The following is a 16281-nucleotide window of genomic DNA, read 5'->3' on the forward strand; positions in this document are numbered from 1 at the left end:
GTGCGCGCCCATACTCTCGTGTGCGCGCTCTCCCCCACTGCCTCCAGCGTTCTGCGCCGGCCCGACGTCACCTCCTTCCCATCGTACCCTGCAGCAGGAAATAGATGGGAGGAGCGGAGCACAGGAGAAGCAGAGGATCTGAGCGACGTACAGAGGGGAGAGCGCGCACACGAGAGTATGGGCGCGCACTTGCGATGCAATCACAGCGCCGCCCATACTCTCGTGCCTGCGACCACGTCACTAGGTGTCCCGGCGTGCACGGGACCTCGGCGCAGTGGGCGGCGTTATGAGGCATGATTTGGAGCATGGGGGACGGCGTAAGCTACAGCAACGGACGCCACACGGCCCGCCCCCATGGAAAATTAACAAGATTTTCAAACAGAAAGGTACAAGTTTATAAAGTGTTTATTTTGGTTTAAAAAGGGGCACAAAAAGTACAAAAACCTTCCTAGAATGCAGCCCACGAGCTGCAGAGGGGGAAACGTTTAGGTTGAAAGCCAAATTCCTGATGACAGGTTCCCTTTAAGGGCAGTTCTTGCCAATAAACACAAGATCACTAGTGTTAGATATTTTAGAGAAGCATTTTCTACAAACTCCTTTCATGAACATTTTAAATAAAAAAGTACCATAAATGGAAGAAATAGCTATGGTTAACAAGCAATATTAGGTTTGAAAACTAACAATTGTGATGTGGTTACAAAAAAGGGCTCTTTGTAGTGTATATGAAACAGAAAATCTAGAGGATTTAAGAGTGATCTGGAGGAAGCAGTCTGGTGGCGGTGTGAACAGTGTCCACACAGTGACAGTCTGGTGGCGGTGTGAACAGTGTCCACACAGTGACAGTCTGGTGGCGGTGTGAACAGTGTCCACACAGTGACAGTCTGGTGGCGGTGTGAACAGTGTCCATGTATTTTAAGCTCTGAAGGACAAAAAGGTATAACTTCTAGAATACTTTTGTCATTTTGGGGTGTCAGGAGTATTTAAAAAGATTTTTTGGCTTACACGGTACCACAATATAATGTCTATACTACATAATAAAAATAGCTTTACAAATTGACCACAACAATGAACCACTTCCTTCAGTAACCTTGAACAAAGGAGCCTAATTCTGTTAGTATGAGCACCTCCTCAGCACAGGAAGGATTTCAGTAAAATACTTTTACGTTACCATGTAATGTCTGCTTTGAGCATAAAGGGTTATTCCGTGTCACTCCCACATCGGGAGGTATGAGGAGATTTTAATGTGACATTTGCTAACCAGTTGCCAGACCTTGTAATTAGTATAGGACAAGAATCTGCAGATAAATAGCATCTTAATAAAGTCTTGCTGATTTGGAAGAGCAGCTATGAGGAGAAAATTAAGTTTTATTCTCCCTGCACTTGCTTGTAGTCATTGGGGCAGTGCAGGCGGTGATTAGTCACCTCTCAGTGATCCCTGCACTTAGACTGACAGCCTGATCTCTGTGTGTGCAGTGCAGGCTGTCAGTCACAGTGGTGGAGCGGGATTAGACCTGCATTCCTTGTATAGCGAGTATGGCCCAACACCTCCCTGCACTGCCTAAATGACTGAAGTGAGTGGCTGCAGGGAGAATAAAACTATCTGGTAACTTTCTGACAAGTTCCCTGGCACATATTTTTACCAATTCTGTTGTTGAATTGTTGAAAAGGAAATTAGGCTTGGTTGTCGTTTAAATTTATTACTAAATATTAGAAAGGAGGAAAAAAAAAAAACAACATGCGAGTACTTACTTTTTCACTCCATGCCCACAGGCCAATGCCTAGAAGCACCATTCCAGAGAGCTGAGGAGAGAACATTAGCCGTGGTCAGACACATTTACTACAGTAAGGATAGGACACGTATACACTTTTCTTGGAGAATCGTGGACAGTACGACTGTAGCAAATGACAGTTATCACATTCCTCTAATTATACAGTATATCGTAAAACTCACCCAAAATATGATGTTGTAGCTGAAGAGAAGGTACTTGTAACAGCAGCTGACCTCCGCTGTGCTGTATCGATAGTAGTGCATCTTGTCAGATTAATGGACTGAGGAAGAAGAATAAAGACACTATAAAACGCATCAATAAATGAAAGATTACAAATAGTAAACTCAAGCCCACAAGAGGGTCGTCTCACCAGAAACTCCTCCTCAAGTCCTATTAAGCAAGTTGGAATAATAGAGCAAGGCCCCCTACTCGGGTGGACCCATTCTTATCAGCCAGAATGGAAAATTTAACTGTGCATGTATTTCTTCCCTAGAGATTTTTATTTTAAGTTGCATGTGTCCCCCTCCCTGAGTGGTTTTTAGGTACATCTGTTCCAATAAGGAAGGATCCTTGACAATTTATTACCAAGAAGTCAATAACTAGTCCAGAAGATATAAATGTGAGATATACAATCCACGGTCCGGGCCCTGAATGTGAACTTCAGATATAGAGGATACTGACCTAGCCATGACATAGAACCACCCTACTTTTTGGCACCGTGCCCGCCAGCTGTGTAAAAATGAGGAAGCATGTCAGTAGTAGAGCGTGCTGCCTGCGAGATAAACAGGTTTTTTATTTAGTCATTCAGCCTTGAGATAAATCCAGCAGAGCAAGCAGCATTGAGGATGAGCATATACATAGATCCAGGCGACAGAAAAAAAGATTCATTTCTAAAGGGTTCACTAAAGGAAAAGGGCTCATCAGCAATGTATTTCCTTATAGTACACTTGCATTACATGTGGAATACATAACAGGGGTGGAAACCCATTCAATTAAATTCACTAGAGCAGAGGTTGAGGAGTAAAACTCTTTCTTGGAAAAACCCTTTACCCAAGGCCAAATTCAGACATCCGAGTACTGACCATGATGCACGGACTAGGAGAATATCTCCTGACCTGGACAGCCTCATATTTCTAGAAGAATGTCAAACTTCGACAAGGAGACCTGTCAGTGCTCAGACCATACACTGCATCAAATTGGTCTGCATGGCTGTTGTTCCAGAAGCAAGACTCTTTTAAAGATGATGCACAAGAAAACCTGCAAACAGTTTGGTGAAGACAAGCAGACAAAGGACGTGGATTACTGAAACCATGTCCTGTGGTCTGATAAGGCAAAGATAAACTTATTTGGTTCAGATGGTGTCAAGCGGTTATGGCAGCATCAGGTGAGTATAAAGACAAGTGCGTCTTGCTTACAGTCAAGCATAATGGTGGGAGTGTCATGGTTTGGGGCTGCATGAGTGCTGCTGACTGCTGGGAGCTAAAGTTCATTGGGGGAATCCTGAATGCCAACATGTATAGTGACATACTGAATTAATGCAGGAACCCCTTTTTTCAGAAACTGGGCCGCACGGCAGAACTCCAACAAGATAACGACCACAAACATATGTCCAAGACAACCACTGCCTTGTTAAAGAAACTGGGAGTAAAAGATGCTTGACTGGCAAGCAAGTCTCCAGACCTAAACCCTATTGAGCACCTGTGGGGTATCCTCAAATAGCAGGTAGAGGAGCGCAAGGTCTCTAATAGAGGTGAGCGGTTCCATCGAGGCTCGGTTTGCTGGCAGAAAATAAGCCTAGCTCTACAGGCTGAAGCTTGACCTGAACCCTGGAGCAAGTAACTGATTGGCAGTTTGAGTCTCCGCTCACATACAGCCAGCCATAAGCAGAAACTTCTGGGGTTGTGGGGGGGGGCAGGCTTTTTGAACACTTTTTGTGTTGCACACTACATCCAATAGCACTGTTGTTACCTCCAGTGTGCGCTGGTCTAACACAGCACGTGGCTCAAACAGGGCTGAACACAGAGTGTACCTGAGCACAGCGTTGTTCGCATGTATAGAATCCCATCCATGGACCCGAACCTTGATTTTAAAATTTGGTGTTTGGTTTGAAAACTGAACCTCAGGTTTGCTCATCTCTAGTTTCTAACATCCACCAGCTCCGTGATGTTATCATGGAGGCGTGGTTGTGGATTCTTGTGTCTCCTGTGAAGCTCTAGTGAACAATATGCCCAAGAGAATTAAGGCAGTGCTTGAAAATAATGGACACAAAATAGACACTTTGGGCACAATTTGGCCATTTTCACTTAGGGGTGTACTCATTTTTGTTGCCAGCGGTTTAGACATTAATGGCTGTATGTTGAGTTAGAGGGCACCACATTTACACTATTACATAAGTTGTACACTGACTATCTTATATTGTATCAAAGTGTTATCTCTTTAATGTTGTCCCATGAAAACATATAATAAAAGGTTTACAAAAATGTGAGGGGTGTACTCATTTTTGTGATATACTGGAATTGATTGCAGCCAAGCTTGCAATTGCAAAGATTTCTGCATTCGGTGCTCATACTCGACAAAAAAAATCAAGATGTTTTGAAAAGTTTGTTTCCATTTTTTTTTACCATCATTTACGTATCAGTAACTTTTCCATCCATCCTGTGATTTCAAGAACGACACAACTTTTCCTTCTTGGCGTTAGGCTATGTGCACACGTTGCACTGAGACACAATCTGAAGGGTCTCCTAATGCTAGGAAAGTCTATGAGAACCCAGAAGACTCGTGCACATGTTGTGCATTTTCTCCTTGCAGATTTGGTGCAGATTTAACTCTGCAGCATGTCAATTTTGCAGCAGATTTCACCCATTCCTAGAAGGGGGAAAGTGTACAAAAATAAAATAAAAAAAAAAAAACAACCACAACATTTTTTGCCATTGCATTTTTCTTGCCAAGAAATGCAGAAATGGTGGAGAAAATTTTGCACTAAACGTGTGCACATATACTTAGGCTAGTTTCACACTTGCGTTGGACGGGATCCGTAGCATTGAGTTGTGTGATGCATGCAACGGATGCGTTGCATATAGTGGCACAACGGATGCTACGGATCGTACAAAATAACGCAATCCGTTATAGGTTTTTTTTCCTTGACTTTACACATCTGGGCATGCGCAGTTGTGTAAAGACGGATGCGTTAACGGAATCTGTCAAATGATGCATTCTAACGGAATCCGCCACCATAGGCGTCCATTATAAAAACAACGGACGCCAAACGGATTCTTGCAGGTTGCGTTTTTTTGACACTCCGCCAAGCGCAGAAAAACGCTACATGCAGAGTTCCATCCGCCCGACGCAGCGTCAAAATAACGACGCTGCGTCGTCCAGCGAATGCAACGCAGACACTTGCGTTACAGTGCGTCGTCCATATAAGTCTATGGAGAATAGCGCAGTGCGTTAACGAACTGCGCTATTCTTCATAGTGACGGAATGCGCTGAACACAAGTGTGAAAGTAGCCTTAGACGGACAATGTGTTTGTGTTGTTCTCATGACTGTTGCAGGGGCAGTGTGCTCCCAATGACTGACAGTTTAGGCCAGCAGCATGGCAGCGCCACTGGCCCAAACTGAATGCTCTCCACTTCTGCAAGAAGATGCACGATTTACCTCTGCAGCTTTGGAAAAACTCAGGGGAGCGGAGACTGGCCGGATCCAGCAATAGGACCAGTGTCAGCACAGCACGAGCAGCCTCATAGGAACCAGTCACCACTGATACATGGGTAGCCGCAACAAGCAGTGCACAATATTAAAAGACACTATTTTTGGAGAACAAAGAGAATTTGTAATAATTTGTGGAGCAAAAGTGGTTTCTTTTTAGAAAATCTTTACAATTCTATGTAAAAAAACTTAGATACTTAATAAAAGCAGAACAGATGTCGACCTGATGGTGTGGGTGTTGAATGGTGTAATTTCACCAGAAAAGCATCAATAACATGACAATGACAACATATCCTTTCTGCGGACACTAGGTATCATTGTGAAGTGATGTGTCAGACACATTATAGCGTATGGACTTTACTAGAGAACAGCAATACGTGAGACACTGCGGCATCTTCAGAAGGGTGACTTTTTGGGGGATTCTAATATTAGTATAGGAAACCACTTATTCCGCCGACTCTTTGGAAAACAAAAAGATAAATTTAGAAAAAGGATGTAAAGGAGTTGTAATGTAGATAACAATTGTTACCCGTCACAGTTTTGTCTTCCAGGACAGGAAACTTTAGCCGGCGTGCTCCTTCTGTAAAAATGAAGGGAGTATACATCTCAGAATGCTGGCGAGCACAATAATGAGGCGTCTGCTCCGCGCAGAGAGAACGCGTCTTCCACAATTCAGTCAAGACAGCGCTTCCCTCATTATAGAGGTTCCAGGCACTTTCTGGAGGGGATTGTTGGATGGATTCTGCTGGAACAAAAACTATTCCAAAAGCGTTTTGAAAAAGCTTCATATTGCGATAATGGGAAAACCACGCCGATCGAGCAAATGTCTCCCCCTGTATTTTTTGTGGAACAAAAAAGTATGTATGAATCCTAGAGGAGTTTCTGCTTGAAAACAAGGCTTTAAAGTTTGACCACTGATTTAACAGAAGCAGAAAAAAAAAAAAAAAAAGAGACACAAAAAAATAAATAAATAAATTTCAGCCAGAAAACACCACATGAAAAAAAAACAAAAAAAAAAAACAAACAAAACACAAACACACACACAACACTAAACAGACCCTAAAGGTGGCTTTACACGCTACGATATCGTTAATGTTTTATCGTCGGGGTCACGTTGTTAGTGACGCACATCCGGCGTCATTAACGATATTGCCGCGTGTGATACTTACCAGCGACCTTAAGCGACCTCAAAAATGGTGAAAATCGTTCACCATGGAGAGGTCGTCCCAAAACCAAAAAAAATCGGTAATGGTTGATTATCCATGTGGTTCATCGCTCCTGCAGCAGCACACATCGCTATGTGTGACACCGCAGGAGCGAGGAACGTCTCCTTACCTGCCGCAATGCGGAAGAAAGGAGGTGGGCGGGATGTTACGTCTCGCTCATCTCTGCGCCTCCGCTTTGATTGGCCAGCCACTTAGTGACGTCGCTGTGATGCCGAACGTCCCTCCCCCTTGAGGGAGGGATTGTTCGGCAGTCACAGCGCCGCCGCCGACCAGGTAAGTGCGTGTGACGCTGCCGTAGCGATAATGTTCGCTGCGACAACGATCACACGATATCGCATGCACGATGGGGCGGGTGCTTTTGCGTACGATATCGCTAGCAATATCATAGCGTGTAAAGCCCGCTTTAGGCTATGTGCGCACTGGAAAATGGAATTTTCTCAAGAAAATTCCGCAGCCATTGAAAGATTACCGCACCCGCGGTAAAAAAACGCGGAAAACCGCACCCGAAAACCGCATGCGGTTTGCCGCACTTTACCGCGGTATTGCCACATGCGGGTTGCTACATGTGCTTTATTGGGGATAGACAGAGGGATAGACAGAGGGATAGACAGAGGGATAGACAGAGGGATAGACAGAGGGATAGACAGAGGGATAGACAGAGGGATAGACAGAGGGATAGACAGAGGGATAGACAGAGGGATAGACAGAGGGATAGACAGAGGGATAGACAGAGGGATAGACAGAGGGATAGACAGAGGGATAGACAGAGGGATAGACAGAGGGATAGACAGAGGGATAGACAGAGGGATAGACAGAGGGATAGACAGAGGGATAGACAGATTGCTGCATTTCTCACGGTCAGTAGTGAGTTCACATTACCGGCCGTGGGAAATGCCCTGTGGTTACCTCTGCAGGCTCGTTGCGAGGCTGCATTCAGCGCTGTGACAGTGTCAGTCGTGGCTGGATGTAAGCAGCGCAGGACCTGTGGATTACGCCGGAGCTGTGTGGATTACGTCGGAGCTTTGTTTGGGAGGGGTTAATAAACGGGTGAACCAGGGGCTTATTTAAAATAAAGGATTTTTCGGGGTGTGTTTTCACTTTACTTACGGGTTGATCATGTCAGCTGTCACATAGACGCTGCCATGATCAAGCCTGGAGTTAATGGCGGTGATCCGCCGCCATTAACTCCTTGTATTACCCTGACTGCCACTGCATCACGGCAGCAGGAAGAGCTGGGGACACTCCGGTACTGCCACATAATGCATGCCACAGTCCCGGGGCAGCGGCGGCTGATATTCTCGGCTGCGTGAGGTGGGAGGGAGGGGCACATTAACCCTACCCCTCTCCCTCACCAGCCTGAGAATACCGGGCCGACAATGTGCGATTACCTCGGCTGGGCAGTAAATATATAGCGGAGCCCACGTGTTTTGTTTTCTATATTTCCGTTTGCTTTCTATGTGTGTTCTATGTGTCTGTGTTCTATGTCTGTGATGTCTGTGTCTGATCTGTGTGTGTTTACTCTCTGCTCCGCTTCCTCTTCCTGTCATAATGACATCACTTCCCTGCAAACCGCAGGCAAGTGATGTACATTACCGCAGGTAAACCGCGAAATACCGCAGGGAATAACGCAGGAAAACGCAGTGAACCGCACAGAATTTGCTGCCTGCGTTATTTCACGATTACATTGCAGTCAATGGAGTGAAATCCCGCAGTGACGTGCGGAAAAGAAGTGACATGCAATTGTTTTTGCTGCGGGAATCCCGCAGCAAAACATGCAGCTGTCAAATTCCGCCTAGTGCGCACAGGATTTTTTTTTTCCCCATAGGTTTTGCTGTGATTCACTGCAGAGATGTTATGAACATTTTCTGCAGCGAAACATGCAGCAAATCCGCGGCAAAATCCGGTAAGTGCGCACAGGGCCTAAGTCTTAGGCTATGTGCCCACGCTGTAGATTTTGCGCGGATTTTGCCGCGGATTTTCCGAAAATCTGCAGCAGCGGCACTTCCAAGCCATTTCAATGGCATTTTGGAAATGCTGCGGATTTTTCCACGGCGGATTTGCCGCGGATTTTGATCCGGAAAAATCTGCAGCATGTCAATTATTGTTGCGGATTTTGGTGCGGATTTTGGCTATAGAATGGGGGGAAAAAAAAAATCTGCATCAAAATCCGCGGCAATTTCGCGGTAATCCGCGGTAAATCCGCGGCAAAAATAAGGTGCAGATTTGCCGCGAAAGTCGCGGATTTTCATGCAGAAAAATCCGCAGGTACATTCTACCGTGGACACAGCCTTACTTTAACAGTTTTTAGGGAACTTCTTTTTATAAATCATTTTGGGTTACTTTTGCCTTTTGGTCTATTTAGAGTGTTTTTCTAGAATGAAAGAAAACAACCCCAAATTACAAAATGTAAACTAAATAAATAAATAAAATAAATAAAATTCTGGGGAAACCGCTCAAAATGGTGAACCTGGTGTGTGCACAATAATGTACTCACGATAACATCTTGTTTTTTTAACCTCCAGGAAATGAACATGATAAACATGTAATGACTACTGCATGTGTTACGGTATATATTTTTTTTTTTTTTTTTTTAACACATGCAATAGTCATTACATGTTTATCATGTTCATTTCCTGGAGGTTAAAAAAACAAGATGTTATCGTGAGTACATTATTGTGCACACACCAGGTTCACCATTTTGAGCGGTTTCCCAGATTTTTATTTTTTTTTTACCAAATACAAAGCTTCTGATGCCAAGTGTCCATGAAACAACAAACTATAATAAAAAAACTAACACATAGTTTACATGACTGTCAGTTTTCTGCGGAAACTGCGATAACAGAACTTTGAGCTGACACCCGAGCATTATCTAGAGCAGGGGTGGGCAATTAACTTACCCGAGGGGGCACATGAGAGACCGTGACAGGGGTGCAGGGCCGAACCAATAGGCTGAAACTAATTATGTTCAATATTAATATATTATTTTAGTATCACTTAACGTGGACCTGTCAGGGCACTATGCACCACGAGCAGCTCTGGGGGTATATTGCTAATCCCTGCATCTAGTAGCATATACAGAGATATTTAGAAAACTTATTACTAAAGATCCTTTATGATATGCTAATGAGGCAAGCTACTATTTGCAAGGGCGTTAGTTCCTCTGGCTAGTCGGCCCCCTTAGCATGTTAGTACGCCCCTGTGGGCATGCTGATGAGAATGTGCAGCGTTAGAGGATGGTCGCGCTCACCTCTCTGCTGTCATTGTGTCCGAGTCCTGATTTCGGCTCAGTGCCCATGATCCCAGACTTTCGGTCATGCGCACTACATGGGTGTGAAGTCAGGACTCATACACCCGGTAGTCATGCGCACTATGAAGCCGGGTGTAGGAACTGCACTGATGCATGGCAAGAGAGAGCATACATAGACTTAAAGGAAACCTGTCTCATCAGAAGACATTTTACCTAAATATATAGGGTTAATCTGTAGCTAAAAAGCATTAAAACGTGTCTCTTATAATAAAAGCCGGTGGCTTTAGGAAGGAAACAAGTTAATTTTCTCCCAGTAGCCGCACTTTCAGTAAGGCAGATTGACAGCACTGCAACACTATTAGCCTGCAGATTGAGTCTAGCGTATATCAAAGTGAGTACACCCCTCATTTTTTTTATAAAAAAAAAAAAAATAATATGTCATATCTTTTCATGGGACAACACTGAAGATGCAAAGTAAAAAGTAGTCAGTGTACAGCTGGTATAAGTGTAAATTTGGTACCTCTAAATAACTCCCACAGCCATTAATGTCTAAACTACTAGCAACAAAATTGAGTACACCCCTAAGTGAAAATGGCCTATTTGCTTCCAACATGTCAATATTTTGCGTGGCCACCATTCTTTTCAAGCAGTGCCTTAACTCTCTTGGCCATGGCGTTCTGGACTCCACTAGAGCTTCAAAAAGAGCCTTTGGAAGCCAGTCACACTTCTCAATGACGACATCAAGGAGCTGGTGGATGTTAGAGACCTTGCACTCTGGCACCTTTTGTTTGAGGATGCCAAACCAATCCTCTACTGGGTTTAGGTCTAGCACCTTTGTCCTCTGTTTCTTTAGCAAGGCAGTGGTCATCTTGGAGGGGTATTTGATGTCGTACATTAGAATTCTGCTCTGAGTTCCACTTTCTGAAAGGAGGGGGCATCATGCTCTGTTCAGTATGTCACAGTACATGTTGGCCTTCAAGGTTTCCTTAATGAACTGTAGCGCCCCACAATCTGCAGTCGCAAACCATGACTGTAAGCAAGGCAAACTTGTCTTTGTACTCCTCACCTGGTTGCCGCCAGACACACACTTGACACCATCTGAATTAAATAAGTTTATCTTGAACTTATCAGACCAAAAGGACATGGTCCCAGTAATCCATGTCCTTAAGCCCCCATCACATTTAGCGACTTACCAGCGATCCCATAAACGATACGACCTGATAAGGATCGCTGGTAAGTCGCTGGGAGGTCGCTGGTGAGAGGTCACACAGTCAGGCCTTACCAACGACTCAGTAACGATACAGGTCGCAGTAGAGACCTGTATAACGATCTCTGCTGTCATAGGGACCTTGTCACACAGTGTCAAACATAGCGATGCGTCCTGCCTAGCAGGACATCGCCTTTGAAGAAAATGGTCCAGGACATTCAGCGACCTCACAGCAGGGGCCAGGTCGTTGCTGGATGTCACACATAACGAGATCGCTAGCGAGATCACTGTTGCGTCACCAAAACCGTGACTCAGCAGCGATGTCGCTTAGTGAGATGTGGCCTTTAGTCATCTTGTCTTCAGCAAACTATTTGTGAGCTGTCTTCTGCATCAACTTAAGAAAAGGCTTCCTTCTGGCACGACAGCCGTGCAGATTTGATGCAGTGTTTGATTTAACCACTGATAGGCTGACCTCCTACCACTTTAACCTCTCCAGCAATACTGGCTACACTCACACATCAATTATGAAAAGACAACCTGTGGATATGACCCTGAGCACGTGCACTCAACTTTTTTGGTCGACCGTGGTGAGACTTCTGAATGGAACCTGTCTTGTTAAATCGCTGTACAGTCTTGGGCACGGTGCTGAAGATCAGTTTTAGGGTGCTGCCAATCTTCTTATAGCCTAAACCAGGGGTCTCAAACACGCGGCCCGTCAGGCTGCTTCATGCGGCCCCCAGGCTCGGGACCCTGTTATTATCGCGGCTGTTGCAGGGGCCGCAGCCACTGTCTGCACTTTGTTAGATGAATGTTTTGCCAGCGCTGATCTGAGTCAAGGACTCTGCGCTCTCGCGCCGGCAAAGCAATCATCTGACAGAAATCACTGACGGGCTGCGGCCCCTGCACCGGCCGCGATAGTAACAGGGGCACGGGTCTGGGGGCTGCACGAAGCAGAGATGAGGAGCCGAGGGAGCGCGGGACAGGTGAGAAGTGTGTGTGTGTGTGTGTGTGTGTGTGTGTGTGTGTGTGTGTGTGTGTGTGTGTGTGTGTGTGTGTGTTGGACGTTAACCCCTTAGCGACCTATGCGTAGTGCGTACTGGATATATCATGGCTCCCTGTTACTTAAGGACCCATGACGTACCCAGTATGTCATGGCGAGATCACAGCGCCAGAGCCCCGGTGGCTGCGATCGCTTTGCATGCATTGCAAATACCTTAGATTCGGGGAGGAGGGGACCTCATGACAGGTGGTGCTTCCTCCCCGGACCTACGGAGGCTGTGATTGGCTGAGCGGCGTTCGTCAGCCAATCACAGCCACTAATGTTTCAGCCATTGAAAACGGCTAAAACAATGAAAGCAGCCATGATCAGTGCAGCTGTAGCACCGATCATTGGCTGGAGCTGGGTGACCTCAGTTTCACCCGCCCCCAGCTCTGATTGGAGAGACCGGCCTTGTGACCGATCTCTCCAATCACTGTGGATCTGGGGCCAGAGACCGCCCCTTCAGCTTCACTCCAGAGTCTGTGGAAGCTGAGAATGATCGGTAAGTTATAGCCACTGCCCCTGCCCACTTTCAGCCGCCACCGCCACCACCCATTACTACAGGATGGGGACAAGGTGGGCACATGACTACAGGATGGGGACAAGGTGGGCACATGACTATAGGATAGGGAGAAGGTGGGCACATGACTACAGGATGGGGACAAGGTGGGCACATGATTATAGAATAGGGACAAGGTGGCCACATGATTATAGAATAAGGTCAAGGTGGGCACATGACTACAGGATGGGGACAAGGTGGGCACATGTGTATAGAATAGGGACAAGGTGGGCACATTACTAAAGGATGGGGACATTACAAGTATGGGCATAATACTATTGGATGGGGACATTACTATAGGATGGGCACAGTACTACAGGATAGGGACATTAGTACAAGAGAACAAGGATGAGAAACTTTACTATAGGATAGGGATAAGGCTGGGGACATTACTATAGGATGGGCACATTACTATGGAATAGGACAACTATATGATGGGGACAGTACTACAGGATAGGGAGATTGCTACAAGGGGACAAAGATTGGGAACATTACTATAAGATGGGGGACAAGGCTGGACACATTACTACAGGATGGGCACATTACAACAAGATGGGGAACATTACTAAAAGATGTTGGCCAAAATTTATATTTATATATATATATATATATATATAGATATATATATATATATATATATATATATATATATATAGTGATAATTGTAACACTATTAGTTGCAAGAAAGGGATAAAATGTAAAAAAAAAAAAAAATATTAGGCATGACTTTTTTTCACCATCACATTTTTTTTGTTATATATTTAAACAAAGAATGTGCACATTTATTATAATAAACAAGTGAAAAATGTTCAAAATCAGTGATCCAAAGGAGTGTAAAAAAAAAATATATATGGTACCAATAAAAATGTCACTTTGTCCTGCAAAGAATGCGGCCCCCCAAATTATTTTTTTCCTCTGTGCGGCCCATACACCCAGCCGAGTTTGAGACCCCTGGCCTAAACCATGTTTATCTAGATTCTAGAGTAACAATTTTTTTTTTTCAAATCCTCAGAATTCTTTGCCATGAGGAGCCATGTTGAACTTCCAGTGAAAAGTATGAGTGTATGTGTGAGAGAGAACACACCAAATGTAAGGGTATGTGCGCACGTTGCTTTTTACCTGCTTTTTTGCTGCTTTTTCTTCTGCGCTGTTTAATGGCAAAATGGATGTGTTCTATTCAAGCAAAGTCTATGGGAATTTGGGTTTGTTGTTCACACTATGTTGTTCAAAATGCTGCCTTTTTGTGGCAGAACTTTGGTCAAAAACTCAGGGCACACGACTGGTGAGTATACCAGCTGTACACTGACTATATTGTATCAAAGTGGGGTGTACTCACTTTTGTGATATACTGTATATCTGCAGGTAAATAGCAGTTTCCAAGGTCACATGTTCCCTTTAAAGCCCTGGGATTTTGACCCCAATGTGTGTCTCCTAACTTTTCACTGACAGATGATGTAAAGGGAAATAAAGATCTGGCCGAACAAATTTCCATAGACTATAATAAATAGGAATTCTATTCGTTTAAGTCATCAGACGAGAAAATCCGTCGTCTGAATGAGCCCTTAGGCTATGTGCCCACGCTGCGGAAAATTCGCCGAATTTGCCGCAATTTTTTCATGGAAATTCCGCAGATTTTTCAAAAATCTGCAGTACAGCGAGTCCCCAGCCATATGGCATTTGGGGAGTACTGTGCCCATGCTGCATTTTTTTCCGCAGCGGAAATAATGCGGATTTCCCTGTGTAAAAATCTGAAGCATCTGAATTATTCCTGTGGATTTCTCCGCACGATCCCATACTTACCTGCCTTGATAGACACCGGAGTCACTTCCTCCGATGCAGAGGAGCGTGGTGGAGCCACGAGCAGGAGGTGGGAGGGGCCCGCAGGAGCTCCGGTCATGTGACAGCCGGAGCTAGTTCAGGCCCGCCCACCTTCCCCTGCAAAGTGCAGACAGACACGGCTGGAGAGTGAAGTGCTGTGTGATGGAGGGGAGTATGAACGCCCCAATCACTCAGCACTTGTTCTTCATGGAGGATGCAGTGTCGAAGCCATGGTACTGCATCATCAATGCAGAATACCGCACCATATCCGCAGGACGGAAACAGACAAAGTTGTGCTGCGGTTTTCTGGGAGCTCCTGCGGAATGTCCTGCGGATATATCCAGAGGACACTTTCCCCGTGGGCACATAGCCTAATGATGTCTGTGACCACATTGAGTTATTGATGCTGTGTAATTTCACGGTGTCAAAAACAAGCGTCTCATTCAGACTGTGCTTTTTTCTTTTTTTAATGAGTGTACTATTGAGACCTGAGGCATGTTTCAAACCCTGTTTTGTCTGTTTCGGTTTTATTTTATGGATATGCTGAGTTTTACGTGCAGATATTTCTTATAGAATTGCAATAGAAACAGAAAAAAAAACACAAAAAAACCACATGGGTCATAAGTTGGTTTCCACGGAAGATACGCACTAAACATGCATGTAATCCACACGTGACGTTCTCACAATATGCATGCAGTATATGGGTATGTGCACACGCTGAGTATTTGGCTGCAGAAAGGTTTGCATCTCTTAGCAGGAAAAACGCAGAGCAAAACGCGTGTTACTGCATACATTCTCAACTGAATTCAATGGGTGAACACTTCTGAAAGAATGGACATGCCGCTGATTATTTTCTGCAACAAATCTGCAAGGAGAAAATGCTGAAAAATAAAGAACTCCATGACCATGTGGACTTACACCCACTATCACCGCTGCCGCTCACTACCTCCTCCGGGCGCTCACTACCTCCTCCGGGCGCTCACTACCTCCTCCGGGCGGTCTCTTCTGGTACCCGTCGATACAAGTATGCCCACAAAACTTCAAGACTCATTGACTGTGCTGACATCAGGATTTGCTTGTAGTTTTGTGACAAAACTGCACAAAATAAAAAGCGTTAAAAATGTGCACACAGCCTAAGTGCAATACAAATAATATAGGTGGGATCTGGCTCACTGCTTCAAAGGTGGTGCTGAAGGGTAAAGCAAGGGTACTAATAGAATAGGTAAAACCCCAGCACTCAGGAAAAAAGGAGAATTTTGTGTATGCAAATAAATTTTATTTTTGATTAACTGCAAAAAATTACCCCGGCAATGCAACACCAACGTTTCGGCTTGTGCCTTTCTCAAGGTTGTTGCTTAATATGGAAGTACAAGAGAACGCGGGTCACAATGGACAACAGAGGCTGAGATAAAGCAGGCGCTTCACACTTTGCAGTACAAGAATCAAGGTATTGGTGGGTAGAAGATTCAGAAGAATGGTGGAGAGAAATAGAACGCCTATAGGAGATGCCCAGGGAAACTTGCAGCAGCAGTATGGCAGTGGAAGGCGGTCCCTGCCATACTGCTGGGTCTATATCATGCAGTAAAATAAATAATTTAAAAGAAAAAAAAAAAAAACAAACAAACGAGTGGTCCCCCTCAATTGATACCCAGCCAAGATAAAGCCTCACAGCTTCTGGCTGGTATTCTCAGACTGGGGAGGCCTATCGTT

At 44.8% G+C, this 16281-nt stretch overlaps 1 protein-coding gene across 1 annotated transcript in view; it reads right to left on the reverse strand.

Moving 5' to 3' along the window:
• Window positions 1-16281, reverse strand: part of TSPAN14 (tetraspanin 14) — a 76184-nt gene that overhangs the window by 38926 nt on the left and 20977 nt on the right. The window contains exons 2-3 of the mRNA XM_075349023.1: window positions 1952-2049; window positions 1750-1800 (exon numbers count right to left, since the gene is read on the reverse strand). Of these exons, the coding sequence (XP_075205138.1) occupies window positions 1750-1800; window positions 1952-2032 (132 nt within the window). The 5' untranslated portion in view covers window positions 2033-2049. The remainder of the gene's footprint in view (window positions 1-1749; window positions 1801-1951; window positions 2050-16281) is intronic.

Source organism: Anomaloglossus baeobatrachus, chromosome 5 (genome assembly GCF_048569485.1).
Source record: "Anomaloglossus baeobatrachus isolate aAnoBae1 chromosome 5, aAnoBae1.hap1, whole genome shotgun sequence".
NCBI classification, from domain to species: Eukaryota; Metazoa; Chordata; class Amphibia; order Anura; family Aromobatidae; genus Anomaloglossus; species Anomaloglossus baeobatrachus.